Source organism: Macrobrachium rosenbergii, chromosome 44, assembly GCF_040412425.1.
Source record: "Macrobrachium rosenbergii isolate ZJJX-2024 chromosome 44, ASM4041242v1, whole genome shotgun sequence".
Taxonomy (NCBI): domain Eukaryota; kingdom Metazoa; phylum Arthropoda; class Malacostraca; order Decapoda; family Palaemonidae; genus Macrobrachium; species Macrobrachium rosenbergii.
The window spans coordinates 15,461,040-15,487,259 of NC_089784.1; the positions used below are offsets into that span (position 1 = coordinate 15,461,040).

Consider the following 26,220-nt stretch of genomic DNA (forward strand, 5'->3'; position numbering starts at 1 on the left):
CACCTTAATCTCAGGACGAGGCCTAGACAGTCTTGTCACATTCAGTAACCATCAAAATGCTACAGAGGGAGGAGGTTTCTCTCAATTATGAAGTAGTACAGAGTCATTTATAGTATTTGGAAATGACAATGATAATAGTAGACCTGAATTATCAGATATGTAGTTCTGATAGTGACAGTAGCGAACATGGTGATGTTTATTATATTTTAGTTATAGACAAACCTACCTTTGATAATTTTTGACTTCAGGTTTTATCAGAGATGACTAGGGATCAGAGGAAATGACAGAGGAGGAAACAGATTTGTCAAGCGCCAGAGGTGGTGTGAGTAAACGAAGAAAACTTGATATAATTAGTGAATGGAAAACCATTGGAGATTCAGTTCATAAAAAATCGGTACTCTGAAACTTTTATTGAAGATAATAAATTCACATTTTTTGCAGATTACCAAGTTTATTTTTAATTTTTGTTAGGTTTTTCCAGATGAAATTTTTGGCCAAGAGATAGCATCAGAGTTTGTGATAAAGACTTTCATACTGAATAATGAAAATGGCATTGCTTTACTGCATGCTTTGAGAGGTATTACACTAAAATGAATGACCAGTAAAAGCTACGTAATTCAGTATTTGAATAATTACTTCCATATCATTTTTATATTTTGTCACTCTACTATAATAAAACATTATAACAACAATAGTACAGTGTAATATTATAACAGTAATTACTGTAATAAAACATTATAACAACAATAGTACATTGTAATATTATAACAGTAATGAAAATAAGAAAGAATCAAAGTACAAATATAAAAGGGAGAAAATTAGTTGGTTACATGATTAGCAGGACACTGATCTTGCCACTAGTATTGATAACAGGCTCGCAGCAAAAGAGTTAATATAAAATAATAAGTAATTAGCTATAAGATTATTAATAACTTCATTCCAGCTTTAAAAAGTTGTTTTGTTTTGATAGTGTTTTTATGATACATAGGGCCATCTATGTGTGAGAAAATACATCTATTACATTTCTCCTTACTGTATTTACAAGTTTTTATTGATTAGTTCAACTATAGGTTAATATTAGTTCAACTATAGGTTAATACTGTACTCAGTGTATACAATAATTATACTTTCAGTTTTTGGATTATTCTTACCTCTTTTCTTTTACTGTAATAAAAATTCTATTATTAGAATTTGAAAATTAATATTCTTTGTTAATTTTGTATTTTCAGTCAAGTTAAGTGAGAAAGATCAAGAAGATATGCTGAGGTTACCTAATAAAGAGCATCTTTTAGACAAAGGAGCCAAATCCATTGTCTACCTTGGCCTTGTGGATATTCTGTATGCCTGGAGTTACAATCATCGAGTCACATTAGGAGAAAATTGTGTCGAATCAGCTTGGAATATATCAAAAATTAGTGCCACACTATCATGGCTAGATGTGAGTATATAATACTTAATATTATCATCATTATTACTATAGTAGTAGTGGTAGTAGTAGTAGTTTAACCAGACTGCAGAGTTCAAGCTCTTGACTCGCACAGGAATGGCGCAAAGTTTGTCAAATACTAAAATTTTAATCTTATTTAATAAATCGTAGCTTTTTGACCCCATAAGGGAGGTAAACTGTCAGTTCATCTCACATGGTGCACTGTAGGCATTACTTGAGGTTCTTTGCAGTGTCTCTTTGACTCTTAGCTGCAGCCCCTTTTATTCCTTTTACTGTACCTTTGTTCATATTCTCTTTCTTCCAACTTTCCACCCTCTCCTAACAGTTGTTTCATAGTGCAACTATGAGGTTTTCCTTGTTACACCTAATAGGTTCCAGCACTTGGCCATTGACCTAAGTTTTATATTCTGTTATATATTTTGCAATTTTTTTGAAAGTAGACTTGACTTTTCATGTTTTTTTTATGCTGTTGTTGTTTTCCTCACAACCCCTTAATTCTTATCATGCTTACATTTGTAGTCTTGCCTGTCCCCAGGCAGTCTCTTGCCTTCTAGGCAGAAGAGTTATAGTTTGCACATATACCTTCTGGCTACACCAAGAGGAGCTAACCACTGTCTTCATTGCTTAAGGGGATGTAACTCTGTACAGAGCTCTAACAGAATCTCCCTAGCTTTGCACTTGGCATAGTCAGTCTACATTAGCAAATTTTTACGAGGGATGTTCTGCATAAATGGATGGATTTGTTCTCGTAGGGGCCATTAGTAATTTTTAGCCAAGTTTTACCTGTTGCAGGAATTTCAGTGGATTCTTTTCCTCTTTCTTCCCTAGTTCATCTTTAATTCATTGCTTATGCATGCTCAAGAAGTGAATTTACATGACTGGCTAGTTGTGCTTACACTTTTGACATTTTACTAGTAGGTCTTTCTTTGAGTCCTACAGTCACAGAGTGCTGATAGGGATCCTTTCAACAAAAATAACCTTGAGTTATAAACTTTTAGATCTTCTGTCCACATTGCAATCAATTATGATATGATTGTTGTAGTTGTGATGAAATAAACTAAACTTTAAAATGTAAAACTAATTTTTCAAACAAACCCATCAATTATTTGCCAAGTTCCCTCATTCCAGCCCCTTGTTTCCTGCTTTAATATTAAGCCTACATGCATGGTGAAGAGGGAGGTTTGATCCTACTGGTGAAGCCCGATGGTGGAAGCCTGATTGAACATGCTTCTCTTTGGATTGCAAAAAAAAAAAAAAAAAATTGTCGTCAGACATTTGAAACCAAAAGATTGGGCACGATATGATTCATAGGCTTGTATGAAAAACTAGTTTCATATTTAAATTCAGCATGCAACACCTGTGTGTATAGTATATTGAGCATAAAGTTGAATTAATATTTTCATTTTAATTATTTCACCATAAAACCATTATTTTTACGTAGCCTAATTGCGCATTGTGTGTGATTTCCAGACCCATCATCCAACAGAAAATGAAAAAGCTTAGGTAGCTGAGGTAGGTCAGCACAAGCCTGCAGGTTTCCAGCAGTCTTGAATAGTTAACAGAATCATTGTGTGTTTGGCTGCTGCCAGTTAAACATTAAGAGAAAATATCTGTCTGAATTTTGATGTCCTTGTCATCATATAAATTTTCTCGAGTGTTGTTATTTGAGAGTAAGAGCTTGTTACTTTGGTTGTGTTTTCTATGAAGTGTATACATTTTTCTGGATATGTGATTTAATCATTATTGGAGGTATTCTTCTTTATTCTAGTAAATATTTTTATTCTTATTTTTGTATGCTAGATATTTGAGTGAATAATGTTTATACTGTTTATCTTGTTTGGACGGTACTGTCCTTTTTATTTTGCCTTTCGGTTATGTGTATTTCAGTTTTTGCAACACTTCTTAGTGCTGGGGGTATGCTTAACTCACCAAATTATTTTTTCATGTATAAAACATAAAAACAATTTCCAAGTGTGTTTTGTTGCTTTATATTTTATTGTAAATTGCTAACTGTTGGGTTCACTCTGTAGTTTTTTGTTCAGTATAAGCATTTTTCTTTTTATTTTGCCTCAAGTAGGTGTTTCAACATGCAGAGCCACTTGTTTTTTATTTTTATTTTTTATAATACATGATTATAGCACTTACCAGGCATGTTATTCTTTGCCAAGATTGTTCTCTGAGTCTCTGGGACTTTGCTAGCAGAATGTGTCAAGTTCTGAAAATGAGAAAGTGCTAGTCTTCAGTGATGTCTTTTGTTCCTTTAGTCGTGGTTTGCCAGCAATCATGATGTAGGGTTAGTCTTTTTGGTTGAACATGTGGACCCAGTTGCTCCCTGCTTTTGTGCGTATGCTTCATATTTGTTCTTCAGCTGAAGGACAGTAGTGATAGATGATGGCTCTCTGCTTATGGTTTCAGCTATTCCTTTATTTGTTCTTCAACTGAAGGACAGTAGTGATAGATGATGGCTCTCTGCTTATGGTTTCAGCTTTTCCTTTATTTGTTCTTCTGCTGAAGGACAGTAGTGATAGATGATGGCTCTCTGCTTATTGTTGCTCTCCTCACTGTGACAGTGCAGATGTTGATTCATGTTTTGCTCATCATATTGCACCTCCCCTGCTCATTCCAGTTCTGGTTGGATACTGCTGTATCTCCATTTGGCAGTCTTCTAATTGGCAGGCAGAGTGTTTTTACATATTCCTTCAGTATTGGCTAGCTTTCATGTGAAGTATCCCAGTGTAATTGCTCTTTTGCTGCTGACTTCAGTGCCTTGCCATGTGTGATGATTGACACTGCTCTATTTGGCTTTTGTGGCCCCAGCTACTCTCATGGTTTATAGCAGCTGTCATGGCTTCACCCACTCTCCTAACTTCAGGAGCTCTACTGGACGTAGCCACTCTCTCAGATATAGTAACTTAGCTGAGCCTCCTGTCTTCTCTTGCTATTTTTCAGTCACCAGTTTTGCTTCTACCAGGTTTTTGTGTGTTGTGGATCCATTATTGAGCAGAACACGTATTTGACTATTTGTATTAATTATGGTCAGGTTTTTACCATGGGTTAGTCAGATCCACAGTAATGAAGGGACTGCTCCTCTGGTGGCTGTCCTTCCTGGGCCCTGCATGCTTCATTGTAGCTCTGTATCTTCCTCTGACCTTCATGGGTCTAAGGTTGTTTCTCAAAGGAGTTGTTATTAGCGACTGGTCATCTTTGAACAGATCATCTTCATTACTGTCACTTAACAGGAAGACCACAAAGCAGATTTATTCATTATCATATTCTTTGGTTTTTGTGGGCCAAAATCTTAGAATTTAGGGGGTGTAGTGGGGATGCTTGTTGGATCCTTGGCACTTAGGATAGATGCCTGCTTTCCTTGGCTGAGAAGCTCTTTTTGGTTGTTTGCAATTTGAGGTCTGACTTCCTTGTTGGACATTTACAAGAATTATTTGTCAATATCATATTGGTGTACTGCAATAATTAATCATCTTGCCTTCATCTAGATGAAGCATCTCCCAATCTCTTTCAGGATTCTTTTAGAAACCTTCATTGCTTGTGTTTGGTTTCTTGAAGGTTGATTATGCCTTTACACTTACAAAATCTGGAGCTTCTTTTCATTTCCCTTTCCTTCCAATACTGGTCTTCTGTATGAATTACCTATAGAACCATCATATTTGCTCTTGAGATTTCCCTTCTTAGAGAGGAGTTTTGGCATCTTTGGGTGTTCAAGAGTAGTGCAATCACTGCTAATTCATCTCTGTTTCATTTTCTTTTATGTTCTTAACAAAAGCATTTGTTGGGTTCTTGTTGCAGTGGATCCTTTAAGATCTGTTCTTGCCTTAGGCAGTTAAATTTTTCTTTCCTCTTAAGAGTGTAATGTAGCTGTGGTAAATTAAAAATAATATTTTTGGCTCAGGTGAGCATTTTGCTCTGTCAGATATAAAGTTATGAGGTTAGATTTGACTTAAACCAACACCTCCTTTTTGAGATTACTTTTCTTCAGCAGCAAGGTTTGTCTGTGTGTCCTCTCCTTTTTCTCAAGAAACTGCAGGTAAGCTGCCTGTTATGCATTCATAATGGCTTATGGAACTTCCACAGGTAATTAATGCAAATATTATAAGTTCCCTCTTTATTTCCTCCATTTTTAAACAGGGCTCCATTCCCAGTCATTGTAACCTGTTTTTCTTGGAGCTCTAGGATGCTTATTTATGTAATTGCCCAGGAGCTCCCTCATCACTTCAGGCCCTCTTTTTTTTTCTATTAGAGCATGAACAGCTCAATGCACTTTCCTTGTGAGTATAAAAGTAACAGGTTTGTGGTGAAAAAATCTTTTTTGAAACAAAATTAATATTTTCACTACAAACCCCAGTCCTATTTCTCTGTCTCAGCTGACCAGACTCTGCATAGAATGATTCAGTTAACTGCTGTACCATAGGCTGCTTGGGACCTGTACCCATGTGCTTACCTACTTGAGCTGTTGTGTCTGCATCTGATGGGTGATATGTTTGAGAATTGTGTGATGCATGATTTGGCTTTTAAAGTAAAGGTTTTATTTAACAATTATTTTTAAAAATTTCCTGTTTTGATGAATTTCATTAATGATGAAACATTTTTCCCTCCTAAAGTAGTAATGTAATTTTTATTGTTAAGTCTTAATTTTATTTCTTCATACAGAGCTTTACCCAGTTAAAACATGTTGCTGTCAGTTGTGTGAGCCGATCACTGATTTACCCACTGATAAGAAACTGGCATCTGGCAATGGAAGTTTTAAAAGATACTGCACAATTACTATCATTAGGTGAGTGAGGTTTTTTTAGTTAGGTTTGTGATATACTTCTGACATAGTCAGAATGCATATCAGATATAGTTTATTGATGCCAATTTGTTTGTGCCCTCTTTTTCAAGGGCTCCATTTTTAAGGAAAAAATAGTAAGTCATGCCCTACTGATTGAAGTGTGCTCATCCAGCATCATGACACAATCCCATTTATGGCATTTTAAGCATATCACATACTCATAAGTTTAATGTTTCTGACATCACAAACCCATCATCATGACCTTTGAATGCCCCTAGATGCTGTAACTTACGTCTAAAGTCTGAAGATCATTGGTAGCATGGAGCATACAGTTCCTTGAGTTTTAGGTATCCAGCTGCACAGAATTCCCTAGACTTTTCTTCACTGCAGGTTGCCAGTTTTTAGTTATTCCTAACTCATTATCCCTTTATTATCAAAATCACTTTAAGTTCATTGATTCCTTCTCACCTTTCTTAAGGGATAAGAGTGATTTTTATTGCTTAATAGGTAGATGGTGGTTGTTACTGTGTCAAATGGATTGCCAGCCTTCCTGTTAACAAACTAAATGAAATTGTGTGCATTTATTTTTCTGAGAACAGTGTTTCTTTGCATCTTTTAGTACTTAAGAAGCAGTAATCTTCTGTGTTTGCTCCATCCGCAACCACATTCTCCTTTACAGTGATTAACACTATGAGGTGGTTCTGTAGGGAATTTCTGGTCTTGGCGGACATAAGAACAGGGTTTGGGATCTACCAGTCTCTGCTCTCTGCGGGAGCCAAGTTGCTGGGAACATTGCATAGGGTAAAGGAATGGTGGGTTTGCATGGCTGAGCCTCCATTCTTCATATGAAGATGGTGTCTACATTTTGGCCTATATACTGTATATTTTCGTGTATAAGATGACCATTAGATAAGATGAGGTAAAAAATTGACAAAATTTTCATGAATTTATCATATCAGTAGTATAAGATGACTGCTAAATTACAAAACCATTTGTGTATAGGCTAGCGTTTGCAACAACAGATATCTTATGAAATACAGTAAACTCCCATATTCACAGGGCTGCGTATGACACCCCCACAAATAGCTAAAATCAGCGAATACTTAAAACCCTTTGAAAAACACTTAGAACTGCCTATTTTGATAGTTCAGACGCAAAAAACTCTAAAAATGCTTATACAGGTATTATCCTACTTATGATGGGGTAGGTTCCAAAAAACCCATCGTTTGTTGGAAAAAATGTATCTCAAGGTTTTGTCCCATTTGCTATACATGTTAAAATACCAGTAAAGTGTTTCATGCCCAGTAGTTTTGATTAAAATACTTTTCTCTCCAATATTGTTTACTGTCGAGTGTGATGTATATCTAAGTTTGGGAGTTTCATCCATGTTGCCGATGCACGATAATTTATAGTCATTAGCGCTTGAACATCGTTTGTTTTCTCAGCTTGAGCTACAACTTGCAGCTTAAATTTAGCAGTATATTTCCTTGTGATCTTTTCTCCATAGTGAATAAGGGTATAATGTAAAATATATGTCAGTCCTATTCTACGTAATGTCATTTGTAGCATAACTACAGTAATTGTTTACTGTCGTACGATGGTTGGAATGCAAGCAAAACAGCTGTTGTTATCCAATTCGGTTGTTCATAGCCACAGCCTAGACGGTGTTCATAGCAAAACAGTTGTATCTCGTTCGGTTGTTTATGGGTGTACTCGTTTACTCAACGAGTATAACGTAACTAACGATACTTATATCATTCGCTTTTACTTTTTTAACTTATTTAACTAGAAGATGGGATAAAGAGATGGAGTAAATGAAATTAGTCCATAATAATCTGGGCTCTCAAAAAAAGGACCCCTAACAACAATACGATAAAATATGATCATTATTGTTCGTATGACTGAATTGTTCTAAACAGTTACAAACAGCCTGAATTTTTAATGAAAAATGAATATTACGTTATCCTAAATGTTATTACTATCGTAATTACACTACGTTACCAAAAGGTAAAGGTTGCTGTGAGCGCAACCATACCTCGATATTTACATTTTGTCAGCTGGCTGGCCTTGCATAGATAAAAGTTGGTTTCATTGATATGGAATTATTCCTTGAATAGGATATTTATTATGAAGATATGCCAATAATATACTGTATAAGGTAAAAAGGGTTTTATTACCATTATCACTTTATTTCATAATATGAATCTTTTCATGTATGCTGGTGGTTATCGCGCTAAGGCCAAGGCTAGCCTACCAATAAACATTGCTTAGAATTCAAGGTTTGATTTGAAGAATGGTAGTATAAGATGACCCCCAATTTTTAGGGGTGAATTTTATGATTTAAAAGTCGTTTTATATGCGGAAATATGTGGTAGTTATAAAGAAACTGGACTTTGTGGTGAGGAATATCTCTAAATATCTCAATCTGTTATCAGGGACCTAAGGATACTGGACCTATTAAAACCATTTCTGCTCCCAGAGAATTTGGTACATAAACCCTCTGACAAACTGACTTTGACTGGGACTAAGGTAACTAACTTCAGTATTGTGAATGCCTTGGTGCCTTTCAGACGGTTCCTTACACTGGCAAGGAGGAATCGATGACCATGCCCATCATACCCTCTGGACTATCTTGCACTTTACTACCGAGAGAGCGATTCTAGTGAGGGCGCAACAGACATCATTTTGGCTAGGGAAGTTGGACAGCGTATGTTGAAGTCCCCTGCTTAGAGGGGCCAAAAGGAAGTGGGGATGTTATTTCTTTGTCAGTTGTTTACTGCGAGTAGGGTTTGGCTCCAGAAATTATGGACTAATTGATAGCAGTTACGAATACAGCCTAGATGCTGTTACATGTATAGGACTCAGAGCTTCCAGGCTTTGGACAGGAACATGAGGTGTAGAGGGAAGTGATTTAAACTTTTTAGGTCTAAAAATGACAGGAGGATGGTAGCCAATTAGTAACCTTAATATGATGAAAAAGTTCTTTCAGCATAACCCTCTCAGGTTGCAAGACAGTAACCATGGTTTGTCATTCCATTAAGAAGGGGACTACCTAGCATCATGGATCTCAAAGATGTGCACTTCAATAACCTAGTGAATCTCCAGCATGCATATTCCCAGGTCCCAGTGCACTGGCTTTGAGGCAACATCAGGTTGAAGTTGGACTTGTTACCATTGATGTGAACCACACACTTGGCTATGATGGTTATGGAAATTTGTCAGAGTATCCATAGTTTAACAGGTGACAGGAGCACGAGATTTTCATCCTTGGTCCTGAAATTCTATCACCAGGCTTTGTCAATGCTTGACAGGGCACTTTATCTCTCTGGAGAAGGAGGTCCTTCACAGCCATTTTTTATTACAAGTCCTTTCTCTTATATAAAACATATTTAATATTTCTATTTGCACTGAAAAATAATTGATGTTGCGAAAGAAGAGAGAGAGTTTACCTATGGAGGGCTTGAGGAACTTGGGGTTACAGGTCTCGGTTCCTCGGTTCTTTTTTCCATCATGATTTTAAGTGTTGAATCTCATACAAATGTGCTTATAGGCAGTGTAAAATTACTCTCATGGTTTTGTGGTAAACCTAATTGAATTTCTTCCTACAGGACATAAACAAGTTTTGAAGTGTTTGCTGGAAATCCAGAGGATATTCAACAGCTCTGAACCACGTTACCTGTTGAATCAGCTCTACATAACAGATTATTGTGTTTGGATTCAAAAAGTTAAAGATAACAAATTGATGAGTCTTGCAGATTCTCTCAGAAAGGTTAGTAGCTTTATCACATCAGCTGTGATGGTTAAAATGTGCATTTCATTTTTAAATGTATCAATTTGTATCAAGAAAGGAAAATTGTATTTTTACTTGGTACCATACATAGTATTTTCAAAGATTGTTTCTGAAATTTTTTTTGCATGAAAATAAAATATATTCTTATAAGGGCAAGAAAATATCCCAATTAGTATGGTACTGTAATTTTATTTACTGTTTTTTGGTGTGTTAGCTTTTCTTTTACATATAAATGCCAACAGTACAGGCATTATCATTTGTATAATAGTTCAGAAATTATAAAAAGAAGAGACAGTGACATGATGGAGATATTTTCCTGTAGCTTTCCAGTTGACAGGGAAAAATATATAACTTGGCTGAGCTTACACTTTGTAGTGCAAATCACTACGTTAAATTTGGGATGTGGTGTCTTTCTTGTACTATGTAAAATTTGGGATGTGGTGTCTTTCTTGTACTATGTGGTTGACATTAAGAAAGAACTTTCATCACCTCAAGGCAGCTTAAGCATTGCTAATATAGTTTTTATGATGAAGACAACCCTGCAGCAAGTGCATCTTAAAACACACAAAATCCGTGGATTCATAGCCTGTGAATTGAAGTCCACCATTGGTACTGAGGCGAAGTGGGACACCGACATCCCTTAAATATCTGCAGAAGATCCTTATCGTTGCAGAGGCAGTAGTGTCACCGTAGCATGGGGCACCCACAGGCCAGCCAGAAAGTCTGTCGGTCATGACGATGAATGACTTCCCTGCGACATGGAAGTAGTCCGCAGACACAGACTTGAAGGGCCTAGTAGGGTGGTCATCGTTTTGAAGAGGTTCCTGCCGGAGGCTGGGTTGTAAAACCTGGCAAGACTCTCAAGCTTGGACATTACATGCGATGTCAGAGTCGATTCCTAGCCAGTAAACAGTCTGTCATGCCTGTCACTTTGTGGCTTCTATTCCTCTGTGACTGTCATGGAGTCGTGTTAGAGTGCAGTGGCTAAGAGCGGCAGGAACTACAATCCTTGCTCCATAAAGTACAAGTTCAGGTCGACTGAGAGGCTGTCCAATAGATTCAAGAATGGGAGCAACAAATTATGGAAGTTGTAATGATTGGTAGGAAATCCTGAGAGCACGCACTCTTGAAGATGGTTGTACAACAGGTTCTCCCTCGCTGGAGCATGAAGATCGTGAATAATCCTGTCGGTGTGAGGCATCGTCCTCTTGGGCTGCTGTATGAGCCAGCCTCAACGCAGTTGGTTTCATCATGTGGTGTGAACTGGCTGATGGGGACATGCGACAGGGTATGCCTAGCTGCTTGCCAGCATGCCACACAGCTGTGAACAGATAGTGAGATTTTCTTCTTGAGACATTGCAAATGGGGATTCTCGACGGCATCCAGAGTTCAGTGGTTGAGAATTGGCACCAGTGGGCGATGGTCTGTCATCAGCTTAAAATGTTGGAGGCCTGTCAGGTACAGTTTTCACTGGGACATAGCCCAGGTTATTGTATAGATATCAAATATCATTAATAAAGTAAATATACATGCAGTAGTATCTAACAGGAGAATTATGTTTACTTTTTCATTTATCCTGCATCAATGCTTATGTTTACTTCATCATTTATTGTGCATCAGTGCTTTAACCATTACTGTATACTTATTGTAAGACCACTAGTCTGATTATGCATCATGGCAACATCACTATTATTCTTTCCTGCCTAGTGCAGTGCATAAGTAGTTCCAGTTAAATGGCTGCTGAAGTGACAAGCTTGAGACTTCCCTCCACTTTCACGTTAGTGCCTGTCTTGAATATATGGGAGTATAAAGAATCTACGATTTTAATTCATCACCCTTTGTTCCCCTGCCAGCATGGATGTACTGTATGTGGCAGGGTTACATGCCGCAGATACATGGTGCAGTGAGTATCTCCATTGACAAAACAGCCGAGACCCAACGTTTTGAAATCCAAGGCGACCACCATCAAGCTTTGTTTACTTCTCATTTCGTATATTGTATCTGACAGTGACCCAGGATATCAATGACAGTGTCACCAGTGCATTACAGTGTCTTCTGGAGTGATACAGTGTTTGTGCAGTGAAGAGTTAGTGTCAGTATGTTATAGTGCAGTCTGCGTAGGTGGCTGGGGAAGTCCTTGTTGAACAGTGGGATGTGGTCGACTACCTTGACGCAATTCTCAACACCTTGCAAAGCCTTCTCTCCTTGAAGGCAGTAGTAGGTGTCTCCTGTGGCCACAAATCCCATTGGACCTCTTCCATGCTGAAATTGGCCATAGGGTGTGATGAATGTGGTTAACTTTTGATCCTCCTCTGCAAGTTGCATTTGCCAATACCTGTGCAAGGGATCTGCAGTGGTGAAGAACTTGGCCTTTGGATCAACACTATGGATGCTAGGCAACGGTGAGGGTGATAGGTGGGCTGGGCGTTTTATTTGGCTGTTGAGGTTCTTGAGGTCAGCGGTGATTCAAACGACTTTGTCCTTAGGTACTATGATGGGCTGGTGACACCAATCTGAGGGTTTGTCACTGGTGGGCTTAATGATACCCTGAACTACCATGAACTCGAGTTCTGCCTTGACTTGTTCCCGGAAGGCATATGGATCTGGTGAGGTGCATTGCTGGCAAAATGTACAGCATCTTCTGCAAGATGGATTCGCATTGGGGGTCCTTCCACTGGCTTAGGTTGGGCTTTCTTCAGTTCTTTCTTGGAGATCAGAACACCATTGAACTTTTTTTTTTTTTTTTTTTCTACGAGTCTGGCTTCGGCAGGGAATGTGGTGGCATGAAGTGGCAGCTCTGGTGGCATGAAGTGGCAGCCCTGAACACCTAGTGACATGGGTAATGTTAATCCAGAATAGGTCTGGGAGACTCTGGTGGAATAATGGCCAACTCTTTGCAGTGGCTATATTACAGCAGTGGTGTTCGGACACCTTCGTGGACTTGGATCCTCTCTGAACAGGATCTCTTGGGTAAAGGTGAGCGTGGCCGTGAAGGATTCTCAGGCAGGTGTCATGTGGTGCTATCTGTGGTGAACATCGGGGTAACTGGTGGGGGTTGTAGTGTGCTCCCAGGGGAAACGGAGATTGGCTGCAGTGTCTTGATAGAAGAGGATCTTCCAATCTGATGACAGCTGGGGTTCTTGCCCGGAGAGGGTGGTGTAGGCTTGGCACTGGAAGTGACACCCTGTTTGGTATCCCTTGTCTTCTTCCACCAGCACTTGTACGAGTAATGTCCCTGTCAGTTGCAGTGATGGAACTGGACCTGTCTGTGCCTTGGCCCAATGCCCTTTGTGGACACAGTTGATGCAGGTGCTGTCTGCTGCTGGACACTCCTCTGTGGATCTGGGCTTGCAGTTGCATGGCTGCTATGAAACACTTTGTGATGGTGTGGCACCCTTTCCATGTTTCTCCTGCTTCCTGTAGTTTGAGGGGGCACACAGCTGAGAGGGCAAATACCAGCAAATAAAGTCTGTTGTGGAGAGAGAGAGAGAAGTGGGTAACTGTTGGTGCATGGTCCTTTGTTAATATCTTGCAGAGAGGTGTTGGTGTCGAGGGCTATGAGTTTCTCAGTCAGTTCTTCATCCCTGACTCCATGAGGATGATTATCTTCGTCTGGCTTAAAATAAATTAGAGAAAGGTACAGTAATCAGTATTTTAAGTGCAGTGCGTGAAATACTGGCACTGGTGGGCTTGTTAGCACTGCCTTACACTGCACATAGGATACACTGTACTGTACATACCAGCAAATAAATTCTGTTGTGGAGAGAGAAAAGCAGGTAACTGTTGGTGTATGATCCTCTGTTAATATCTTGTAGAGAGGTACTGGTGTCGAGGGCTATGAGTTTCTCAGTCAGTTCTTCATCCCTGATTCCCATGAGGATGATTATCTTCATCTGGGTTTACTCACAAACTGAAGATCTACCGGGATAGACGTCTCCTTCCTCTCCAATGTTCTTGAGTCTTAAAAATGTCTCCTGCTTTCCTCCTCTTGTCTGATCCTGGCATGATCCTCGATCTGTGATTTCTCCAGGTATTGTATGAGCGAAAGGAAATCAGCTGATTAGGGTATCGTCGTTTAGGGATGGATAGTGGGTGAGAACTGTGGACGGTAGACAGGGTCTTGTGAATGCTGGGCGAGTGGGGTGGTGTTACATTCGTCATGAGAACGTGGAGAATCCATTGTGAATAAATGTTCTGTTTACCCCCACAAAGGCTTAAAATAGAATTTAAGAGAAAGGTACAGTAATCAGTATTTTGAGTGCAGTGCATGAAGTACTGGCACTGGTTGGCTTGTTAGCACTGCCTTACACTGCACATAGGATACACTGTACTGTACATACCAACAAAGAAAGTCTGTTGTGGAAAGAGAGAGAGAAGCAGGTAACTGTTGGTGTAGGGTCCTCTGTTGGTTTTCTTCCAGTTAGCTGTAAGTCTTCTGTATCTTCGTTGTTAGCAGCCGAACTCGAAGAGGGGAAGCGGCGTACTGCTAGGCATTGGATTTGAATGTGTTCAGTTGCTACTAATCAATACACATGTGAGGCAAGAATACAGTTGCCACTTATCAATACACAATGACAAATACATGTTACATGTAGAGTGTCGTATCTACATTAGCCCAACTGCCTTGTCTCTCCTCAGAAATGATCTCGAGCCGCTGCTTGAATGTAATATTACTGTTCTTTTCAAAAGTTGTACACATCTAACCTCCTTCCATCTCTTTCTCTTTTTTGTTGAAATGAGTGTAAGCCAAAAGACAGTAAGAAAACAATATCTTTTAAATATAAACTTGCAACATTGAGACTTCAGAAGCCTTTTGGATGCTACAGTGTCATGCACACTTCCTCTTTGTTCTTTTTCTCTCTTTGCTTGTGGCGGTGAGCTTCTGCACAGCCACCATTTTGAATATCGTGTAACTCACCCTTGTTATTACATGGACTGAACAGACATCTTATGCAGACATGTCTGCTAATGTTTTAGAAGGACTGCAATGCCTATACTTTGATCAAACCAGCGCCTCACAATCTGGAAAGACAGGAAAATGGTTGTTAATTTAAATCAAAGATAGGTAATAGAAGTAGTGCCTGTTTCCTGTTGTCGAATTATTTCAAACGTGAACAATCATTCAGTCCATTCAAACAGTCAGTTTTACACTGTATGATTCACCTTTACTATGTATCCCAAAAATACCTTCATAAATGGCCTTGCCACCCCTGACAACCCAAAGAGGTGGAAAACTGCTCATGGTCCATGATGGTGGCAGCCGCCATCGATTCTGAGAAATGTTCAGTGCTCCTGGAGTAGAAACAAAGCTATTTTGAATGGTTAGTAAAGCAATCCATGTCATTTATTGAAGAGAAGCCAGAATGAATGTACTTGAAGTCATAACAGCTCTGAACTAAGTATTGTAGCATAATACAGGGAACAACAATATGTACCATTGTTTAAAAATAAACCACTTTGTAAAACCAAATATTTTAAAATGGAGAGCTTTAGGATAACTTGACTTCAGATTTTGAAGAAAACAAATTTCAAGGTCAGGGATGACTTACACAAGTCTGCCACTTACAGGTATATGCCTGGCTTGTACTTCATTTTATCAAGTTTATAATTGGATACATGAAAAATTAGCATTGCATACTTTCATTTGATTACTTTGTATAATTATCATATGATTACTTTGTATAAGTATAATTGTTACCCCTGCTTGTTATTTCTCCATACCTTTAACCTGTTCAATCATTCTCATGTGTTAGCCTTTAGAAATCACGGTTTAAAAGTGTGCAAAAAATTCCATATATATATGGCAATAAGGCAAAAAAATAAAAAAGCACTGAAGTTAACATAAAGTATTGTTGTTTCTTGCTATAAAATGCCTACTTGTGATAAAAACAGTAATACAGTAATACCCCAAACTTGCGCGATTCGAGTTGTGCGAATTCACAGACACCCGAACTTTTCATTGGAACGTAACTGTCATACACGAGTTTTACACAGACACACAAACATTTGCGAATACTGAGAAACTCTGCAAAAGTGTTTGTTACATTGTTTAATTTTTTATGTAACAGTTTTCAAGCTTTAATGTACAAATTTAATAAGATTAATTAATAAAAGTAATAATTTCTTTCTCCCTCTCTCTTTTACTGAGATGAGAGAATTTTTATGGTACATGTATATACTTATTTGTGTAATAAATTTTTTACCTAATAATTAGTAATTTTCAAATAATACTAATAACAATATAACTGTAATTACAAAGTTCACATGTGGTATGTATTTTAAACAAACAAATATCTTTCCCTCATCTTTTGAGCAGCAGCTTGAAGGCAAAGCTGTCAGACGTGTCACTTGAACATGACAAGAAGGGGGAGTGTTGCTGATTAGCAGTCAAAGGTTTCTTACGTAATTCTCTCTCTCTCTCTTTGTTCGTAGTTAGCGCAACCTACATATTACTGTTGCTCTGTATATCTTTACCTGTACAATAGATAATTTTAAATTGATCTAATTTTATCTGTACCGTCTACAAACTGTAATTGCGCCGTTCTGAGACATAGAGCATTTCAGAACAAAGAAGTTTTTAAAAACGAGGTTGAGAAGACTTATAAAAATAGATCGGTGGAATGGGGGGGAGAGAGAAATTGAATACTAATCTATTCCTATTTTCTTACGTCAGCCATTTATTTCTTTTTTTAAGGGTACTGTAATGTATTAAGCTAACTTTTAAATGAAATTACAGTAACTTTTAAATTAAAAGTTACTTTAATACTGAATTTCCATATTTAACATAAAAATAACTTCTCTCTCTCTCTCCAGTTATTCTCCCTGTCTCTGTAACAATCCATAAATAATTTAACTTGATATTTCAAGTAAGAACAATGTCTCTCTCTCTCTCTCTCTCGTTATTCTCTCTGTCTCCGTAATAATTGATAATTTCATTCTCTTAAGGGCAACCCTTATCTCTCTCACTCTCTCTCGTTCATAGTTAGCGCTCACACATTTTTACAACTTATTATTTCTCTGTACGTCTTTACCTATACAGTAGATAGTATAAATTGATCTAATTTAACCTGTATCGTCTATGAAGTGTAAATGCACTAGTGTGGCAAATACATTCTAAAACATAGAGACATAATAACTAAGAGTTGTATTAGTCAAAATAAAAAACACTTTTGTTCATGAAAAAGCATTTCAGAACAAAGAGAAGGAGACATAGAATAAAGAAGTTATTAAAAAGAGGTTGAGAAGACTTCTAAAAATACATCGGTCTAAAGGGGAGAGAGACAGGAATTCTCTTCCAACTCTCTATTTTTTATGTCAACCATTTATTTCTTTTAAGGGTAATGTATTAATTTCTTTTAAGGGTAATGTATTAAGCTAACTTTTAAATGAAATTACAGTAACTTCAGTTTCATTTAAAAGTTAGCTTAATAATTTGGGAGCATGATTAGGGTCATATTTAGTGTTTAAACTTTGGAAATAAGCATTTATTAGCATTTTTAGCGACTGCCAAACTTACGCGAAAATTCGCCTTGTGCAAGGGGTTCTGGAACCTAACCTCGCGTAAGGTCGGGGTATGACTGCATTTAAAAATATGTTATTCAGGAAGTTGTCAGTTAGCAAGTTGGCAAACAGTCAATGCTTATGGAAAAGCTTAGCTAATGCACTTACAGTTGTCAACAATAGTAACATCATATCTGAAGTAATAACAGTGACCATTTCTATGTGAATCAGAAAAAGTGAAGAGTAAAGTGCTTGGAAAACAAAAGACAGCATTTGAGTAGTTGGAAGCAATAGCAGCAGTACCTTTTGTAACATTTCTGGATTATTAATCTAATATTTTTATAGTGGCAGAAAGTTTACCACCATCAAAACAAAGACTTTGGTATACTGCAGAGTGCCACACATTATTTTACCACCTGGTTAAGGATTACTGTCAATGTAAATCGAACATGCTTTTGGCCATTCAAGTATACTTTTTAATTGCAAATCCTTAGCATGCTTGTGGCATAGTGTATTTTTCTCATGTAATATAAATATAGTGAATGGCGTTTATAATTATTCTCTAATTTTTTAAGCTTTAATCACATTAGATTTTACATAGCATGTACTATACATTTAGGTCTTTTGTTATTAATGTAAAAACTTATTTTTCAGGTAAAATTAGAGAAAGATGATGTGGGTCTTGAGCTTCATGAGCTTGAAGCTGCTGCGCACATGGTCCTAGAAGAGGAAAACAGTTTGAGTCCTCAAGATAACATCAACACTGTGGCAGCTAGTTTAGCAGAGATGACCATAATAGAAAATGGGGCAGCTATTTTAGGTGAAGACAATCAAGATGCTGTTGATGGAAATATCACTCAAAATAGTGAGTCATTGTCACACATAAGTGACAGTGATTCTTCTTCCAGTAGTGAAAGTGACAGTGATGATGACAGTGATGAAGAGACAGATTCATCTGACTCAAGTGATGACTCAAGTGATGATGATGACTCAGAAAAAGATGATTCATCATCTGATTCATCAGATCTGGATTCAGATGATGACACGTTATCAGAAAGTGGAGATACATGAACATCTAAGAATTGGTCAGCATTTCTTTACTTATAAGTATATTAAATTTTATGTAAATTCTTTGTTTTGTTTTTGTAAGTTTCTATGTCAAGAGTCTCTATGAAAATTATTTTTACTTCTATCTATAGTATTTTGAATTTATTGGAGGAAAAATTAAAATCTCGGGGTATTACGAATTTGTTGGAGGAAAAATTAAAGTCTTGGGGTATATCATCATTCCATCTCTTGTGTTTGGTTTTTAATCCTTAAAGGCTCTGCACATGCCTTATCAGGTAAATCTACAGTATTGTGGGCAGAAAACAGTCCCGAAGAGGTTCTTAAGCAAAGCTCTTCCTTAGAGTAACTAGCTATGAAAATGATTAGTTCATGTAAAATAAAAAACCTACTTTTCAGTGACTAATGATTTTTTTGGTAGGGTGAATTAAATGAGGACAGTGTCTGCTAATATTCAATTAAGTAATAATTGAGTAATAGCTGAGGAGACCCCTATCTCACCTGTCCATATTACCTGGAAGATTCTATGACTCTTGACTCTGCTGTTGAGAATGGGTTTCTTTCACTCTCTCCTAGATACTAAAAAGAAAAAAGCATACAATAATGACTAAAATTTGTGACTCATTCATACACTATCAAATCATGTTCAAAAACTTTGTTTCATCACAAGCAAATGTGAGATGGGAATTTTACTGATTTTTTACTCTTAATGGAAGTTTGTCCCTACAGGTATTCAAACCATCACCTTTCATATAGGAGAGTCTCGGTAACAGCTGAAGGATACTCATAAAAGGGTTTGGTTTACATACAAAAATAAAATTTTTTTTTTCTCTTAGTTGTGTCATCAGAATCAAAACTTTGAAATGTTGGTAATAAATTAGTGTGAGAGTATGTTGGTGTACTTGTTTTGACTGTGAAGTGTATTTTACAACAGAATAATTTTTGGGTTGGGATTTTGTTTCATGTCAGTTCATGACTAAGTCCTAGGACTTTCTTCTGTTACCCCTTCTTCTATTACCATGGTCACTGCTTACATATTTTCTTGCTTTTAGTATTGTTTGCCAAAAGTGACATCACTGAGGGCACTGCATTAGTTTTTTGTCTTAGTCATGATGAAGAACACAGACTCTGTTCCTAGGGGTCCCTTGTCACTTGACTCTGGTAGAAGTGAAAGTTTTCTCAAGGCCACTTGTGTTTAATGGGGCCCAAGTAAGGGAATCAAAAATTCCTTATAATTGAAAATAGGATGTGCCTTCCTTTTTGTGTGAAGATGGTTAAGTAACTTCAGGTGCTTAACAGGGTATTAAAGAATCCATGAGGCAACTACAGGATCTTGAAAAAGCATTTGGATGGATGGAGTATGATATTTAGGACAAAAGCCCAGGCACCGGGACCAAGAAGGCCATTCAGCGCCTTAATGAAGAGAAAATAAATTATGTTAAGGTAATGACTTTATGAATTAATGAAGGGAATGATTAATAAAGGGAATGATTAATAAATAAAATGAACTGATGTGACCAATAAATAAAGATATAAAAGTTTAATGAATGATGTGATATATACAGTAATAAAAAATTTAATGTCAAAATTCTGTGATGTAATAAATATATTAGGAAAAAATTAAGTTAAAAAATTTTATAAACTTTTTTTAGATAGAAATATCTGCATCTCCCAAAATTATCAGAGAGGGATTTACCCTGGAAATCTCTCTATCTTTGGTTAAAATATCTGGGGCAGACCACCAGAATGCTCCACTGTTAGTGTCTCATCATAGTAAGCACACACTAGAGGGCTGCTTCCTTCTAAATAAACTGATGGGTTATATGAGTGTGCCCAATCCTTAATCTGGTTAAAATACCCTCTGTTTGTCTGTCAAGCTGGAATGACGAAGACTACGGCAGTATATTATCTCTAATATTTCTATATTTTTTATTATTGGCAAGAAGAGAAGTCCACCTTTCTTGCCATTTACTTAAAACATGGGATCTAATAGGACCTTTTAGGTCTGTATGAGGCACTTTTCTTAGAGAGGTTTCTGATAAAATACTAGCAGCTTCTGCTTCTCTGTCCGCCATCTTGTTTCTGTGAATATCCACGAGAAGGGACCCAACAGAAAGAGACTGATTTACGCCGACAATAGATATGAAAAAGCCACTCCCGAACTTTTTGAATTAATGGATGAAAGCTATTAAATTTTTTAATAGCTTCTAAAGTGCTTTTAGAATCTGAGTATAGGACAAAATTAGTGTCACTACTTTGAAAAACTAAATCTAGGGCAGAGACTACGGCTGTTATTTCGGCAGTAAATATTGATGCAGAGTCAGGTAAATTAGCTGTGTATGCCGTATCACCAAGGATAACAGCGTAACCAACAGCACTATCTGACAAGCCATGGAGGATTTACAGGATATTCTACTTCCAGGACTTTCTGGAATTTAAGATAATTATTTCTAACATCCTCATTCAGTCAAATTTGGAATGGTTTAGAAGCTCTTGTACACGAAAAACTTCGAGAGTCTGTTTCCTTTAGTATTTGAAAGGAGGGATTTTTGGGAGCTCTTTTCATTCTAGCCATGTATTACAACCCTAGCTCTTGCCTTCTTAGATCAAGGGGAAAGTGATCTGTAGTGACGTATATGCTTTCAACAGGCGAAGTTCTAAAAGCCCCTGAGCATATTCTCAACCCCATGTTGTATAACATCCAGTTCCTTTAACTTAGTTTTACAAGCTGAGGAATAAATTTGACAGCCATAGTCTAGCTTAGATCGACACAGAGTCACATAGCCTCAGAAGGGATTTATTATCAGCCCCCAACTTAATCCAGAAACAACCTTTAAAATATTCAAAGATTGTTTAACATTAATTTTTAGGGCATTTATGTGGCTGGCCCATGTTAACTTATGGTGTATAGTCATCCCCAGAAATTTTACTTCATTTTCATAAGGAAGGATAGACCCTTTTAGACTAAGTGTGGAAACCTCTTCCACACACTGGCACCTGGTAAATCTTACTGCAACGGTTTTGGAAGAGGAGAATTTAAAATCATTCTCATCAGCCCACATAGAAATAGCATTAATAGACCTTTGCAAATGTTTACTTACAGACAAGGAATCATATCCTGTGCAGTATATTAAAAGGTCGTCGACAAAAAGTGAGCATTTAACGGGGCGAGATTTTTTCAACCAAACTATTTATTGCCACTGAGGAGAGTTATACTTAAAATGCTTCCTTGGGGAACTCCTTCCTCCTGCATAAAAGGTTGTGAGAGGGAGTTTCCCACTCTTACCTTAAAAAATCTGTCTGTTAAAAAGGAATATATAAACCTGATCATTCTTCCACATATGCCCATCTTGTGCAAACACTTCTCAAAATCCATAGGTTCAACATTATTTTCTCAATGATTCCATCCTCTAGCTTTTTAAGGCAGACTTTTTGATAAGCAGTCAATCCCTTCTGTTCCAAATTATTAACCACTTGGTTCAAACCAGAGAGAGCTATTTTATGACTGGATGGAATCTTCTCTATTAGGTCATCCTTCCAAGGAGACTGATATAATATAATACCTATTGTCAAAGCTTATATCAGTCTCTCTTGGATGCCTTTTTTGAACTCTTCAATTTTGGTAGTGTACTTTTGAGATGATTGATCCAACTCTTCTTGAAAACTACAAGAGTTTTTAAGCTGAGTGTATTTTTGAGACCTTGTTTGACAGAACTATCAGGGAACAACGACCGCAATGGAGAATAATACGATTTCTTAGGCAAGAGCACAAGGTTAACCTGAGTTGAGGGAATTACTTCCTGATGAAGGAGCTCCTGATATTCTGGTTTAGGGCATTTTGGTACTTCATCATGTGAGCTGATAGGTATCACTTGGTTTGGGTAAAGAAAACTGGTCACATTTCCAAAAGGAACAAGGCCCTAAGGCATTTTCAAAGCAGCCTAACATGCACTTATTATGCAAAGGTCAGGAATAAAATGGATTATGTCTACTCATACTAAAGCTTCAATGGGTATACCTTCACAATTTGTACCCAAAGTTGGCTTGGTTTGGGAGTAGCCTATTGAACGATTATGTTGACAGCTACATACAACTATGAAACATGCAACCGAATGTCAAAATTAGGGTCGGCAAGCATAGCAGTTGGTCATTTCTTGCTCCTAGGAATAGATGCATACATCAGATCCTCCCCCAAATGATGCTTGGATGCTCCTAGGTAAGTGGTTACATCATAACATGTAGAATGCAATTGGCATAGACTAACCTCTCTGACTCCCTTTGTCTAATAAGTACCATTAAGTACTAACAGTGTGAAAAGTATTTACACTATGAAATTTGATGCATAACACAGGAACACCCTCTACCACTGGTGTTAAGACACAAAGCTGAGATAGCATTATTCTTACAACTAGTACAAGAAAAATTCAGGTTATTGCATGCAACTAGGTTTACTGTGACCAAATCCACTTCAAAATTTGCAAAATTTAGTATATGTACACTACTATTACTTACAGGGTTATTGCCTTTTGAAACAAGTTTTAGCTTTGGCTGAGCTATTGAAATTTTCTAAAGCTGAAGAGGATGGTTTTACAGGGGACTTTGATTTAAATTGGAGCTTATTGGAACTTCACAAAATAGCTTTGTTTTTTACAAAAGTTTTGCTCTTTACAGGTTTAACACTGCTTTTAGGAGTCAACATGTAACTCAAGATCAGGATGATATTTTTGTCATGTTGAAACAAATCAATAATGCTGGGATAATTATTTACTTTATGTACTAGTTTCTTTTTTTTTTGCTTTATATCTTCAGCTGAAAATCCTTATTGATTAAATCAACAGTTAAAAGAGCTCCAAAGGGAAATCAGCCTGCAGAAAGAGATAAATTATAGGAAAAGGGGATAAATAACTAAAAATAAATATCAAGGACTCACACACCTAAATTCAGGAGACATTAACAGAGCACTAGGCCAAACTATTCCACATTTCAGTTGTAGCCACAATAAAGCTCTTGGCAAACTGAGTAGTATTAAACCTGATACTATAAAATGACACACTTTGCAGCAGCAGCCTGCATAGTGTAGCAAGCAAAAACAGCTGGGTCAGGTAAAGAAGAGTGCAACCGATGTTTGTTGTAGAAGTACATTTTATGCAACAAACATAACGAACTGACTTTACATCTGTGCCACAAGTCAATATTCAGAGTTGGCGAAGTAAACTTGACTGATAACTCTATCCAAGAGTTTGTGATGAGAGTCAGCATCCGAAGACCACACTGGAGAACAGGACTCCAAACAAGGAAGAGAGTTAAAACACTTAGATATAATAGCTTCATAACAAACCATTTTAAAACATTTTTGCAAGATACCAACTTCTTGAGAAAGAGAGGAAGGAGTATTACACATACACTTCTCAAAAGTCCATTTCTTATCAAAAGTTATACCTAAAAATCTTAGGCATTGGCATTTAAAATGGTACCATTTCAATGTAAGCCAGGATGCAAAGCAAAATTGTTCTGGATCGACTATCATACTTAGGGTCTTAGAAATGTTAGGCTTCGCTCCCCAAAGCCTGCCCCACTCATCACTAGTATATGCAGATAATAAATAGTGAAGGTCCAAGAAAACTACCTTGAGGAACACCTGAAATGACATTACTAAAGCTATTTAACAGCCCATCAACACAGACCCTTTGGGTTCTGCCTATTAAAAATTCATTTAAAATGTTAATAAAAGATATACTGTATACCAATAGTACCCAATAATCTTAGCTTGCAGATAAATGCTTTATGATCACATGGTCAAGGGTTGCACTGAAACCTAAACTAACCATGCATGCCTCTGCACTCTCATCAAGAGCACTCTGCAAGACAGTAAATACTGAAAAGAATGCATCACAAGTACCAAGGCCTTTATGTAACCCAAACTGTAATGCTTGTAGCAGATTATCATCTTCATCAACCTACACACTTGGAGAACAACTTCTCCAAAATCTCAGGTAAAACAGGGGTAATTGAAATTAATATATATTCTGAGTGGCATGAGGGTGGACTCCGTTACAGTGACCAGATTTTTCTGGGTACGTTTTTTGTCATTGTTTATTTTTGTGATAAAATTTAGAAAATGTACTCGTGTTTTGTGTAGTCGCCATCTGTTTGTGCTGGTTCGAAGTCATTGTCCTTTGATCGTGTATCCTCGCCCAAAACAACGGGCGAGGGCCAATATTGAGTTATCGTAGGGCGATATTCTCAACAGACACCCTATAAAGATATCCCGAGGAAATAAAACAATGTTGTCTATTTTCACCATTTCAAAAAAAAATATTTGTAAAATATTCCATTTATGGGAACGTGTCTCGTTCAGTACCTGAATGGTGATAAGGAAGATAGCCATTCATTTGTCTATATGCATATACAACACGTGGATTTGTATATCTCGGTTGTTAACAGTAACATTAACCCAAGAAATACAACACATTATATGTAAATTAGTTGGCGTGGTACAACTCTGTCGAGTGCAGCAAAAATATGAAAATTGCGTGACTGTACATTTTCTTTGAGATCGATGTTTCCATGAAAGAAAACTATGATATATTAGTAGGTAAAGAACGTAAATTAAGTATTTCCAACTAAAAACAAATTTTGCTACAATTTGTCGCTCACAGATCAATAAAAGTGATTTCCACAACTGCCTATTAAGCTATCTCAAAATTTATTTTGTAACAAATTTCCACAATTGCCTATTAACCTATCTCAAAAATTATTTTGTAACAACACTTGAGGATTGTTTATTTAAACATCAGACGGTCTTAAACTGCCAATAACTTAATTTAGTCAACTGCTCGAAATCTACGCTCAAATGTAGATGACTATCTCAACTAACCTTCCATGCTACGTTGTATGCTCGCAGGACTTGAATCATTTCCACGGTTTCCGTACGTTCTGATGTCCGTGTTAGGCCACTATTGAATTCTCGTTGGATTAATGAGGTGCCGTGTGACAACTGTTGTGCTCTTGTATCATCTGGTGTTTTGTTGATAAAATTAGTGTTGAACAGACGATCTTCTTGCATTCAGTGAATCGTATTTGCCTCTCTTGTTTGAATTCTAGATGAACGACCATGTTGAAGAAAATTTCCAATTAAGTTACAGACAATATGGAAGTGAGCGAAGAAGTGTATCAGCAAAGGAGTGTTCCTCTGTTATGTCAAAGGAGTGTTCCTCTGTTTTGTGACCTCACATTCAAAATTGATTCAACTTTTAAGAAGTCCAGAGAGCATAACTGGAGGGAACCAAATTAAGACAATGAAAAAAGGAAATAGTAACAGATGACTACAAGACAAGCAATGTAAATTTCTCACAAAATGTGTTCAAGTACACATATAATCCGATTTATAACATATGATATAAACTGCTTTGCTCTTACAAGTGGAAAAAAGCAGGTTGTCTATTTATCCAGGTTTGATAATTATCAATAGTTGTTGGTAAAAAAATGCTCAGACTATCACGTAGACGTTTCACGCCCAATTTTAAAAGTGCAAATGATGAAGCAACTGAACAAGTCAGTTACGTAACAGACCGCGAAGATTAATCTAACAAAAAGATTATCGATTGAAAATCAGTAGCCAAAAATAGTTTA

At 37.1% G+C, this 26,220-nt stretch overlaps 1 protein-coding gene and 1 long non-coding RNA gene across 7 annotated transcripts in view; one reads left to right on the forward strand and one right to left on the reverse strand.

Moving 5' to 3' along the window:
* The window catches only part of LOC136829364 (protein SHQ1 homolog), a 31,896-nt gene extending 13,081 nt beyond the window's left edge, over positions 1–18,815 (forward strand). For both annotated transcript variants that reach the window (XM_067087812.1, XM_067087813.1), the window contains exons 6-9: positions 1,230–1,438; positions 6,113–6,236; positions 9,842–10,002; positions 18,178–18,815. In XM_067087812.1, coding sequence (XP_066943913.1) covers positions 1,230–1,438; positions 6,113–6,236; positions 9,842–10,002; positions 18,178–18,594 — 911 coding nt within the window. In that variant the 3' untranslated portion in view covers positions 18,595–18,815. The remainder of the gene's footprint in view (positions 1–1,229; positions 1,439–6,112; positions 6,237–9,841; positions 10,003–18,177) is intronic.
* LOC136829367 (uncharacterized) overlaps positions 13,866–26,220 on the reverse strand; it is a 521,509-nt gene continuing 509,154 nt past the window's right edge. For 3 of the 5 annotated variants that reach the window (XR_010850367.1, XR_010850366.1, XR_010850365.1), the window contains 3 exons: positions 25,466–25,688; positions 15,211–15,315; positions 13,866–15,045 (listed from right to left, as the gene is read on the reverse strand). This is a non-coding gene — a long non-coding RNA (uncharacterized lncRNA). Of the gene's footprint in view, positions 15,046–15,186; positions 15,316–19,102; positions 19,168–25,465; positions 25,689–26,220 lie in introns of all 5 variants that reach the window. The other 2 variants (XR_010850364.1, XR_010850363.1) reach the window with 2 other exon arrangements.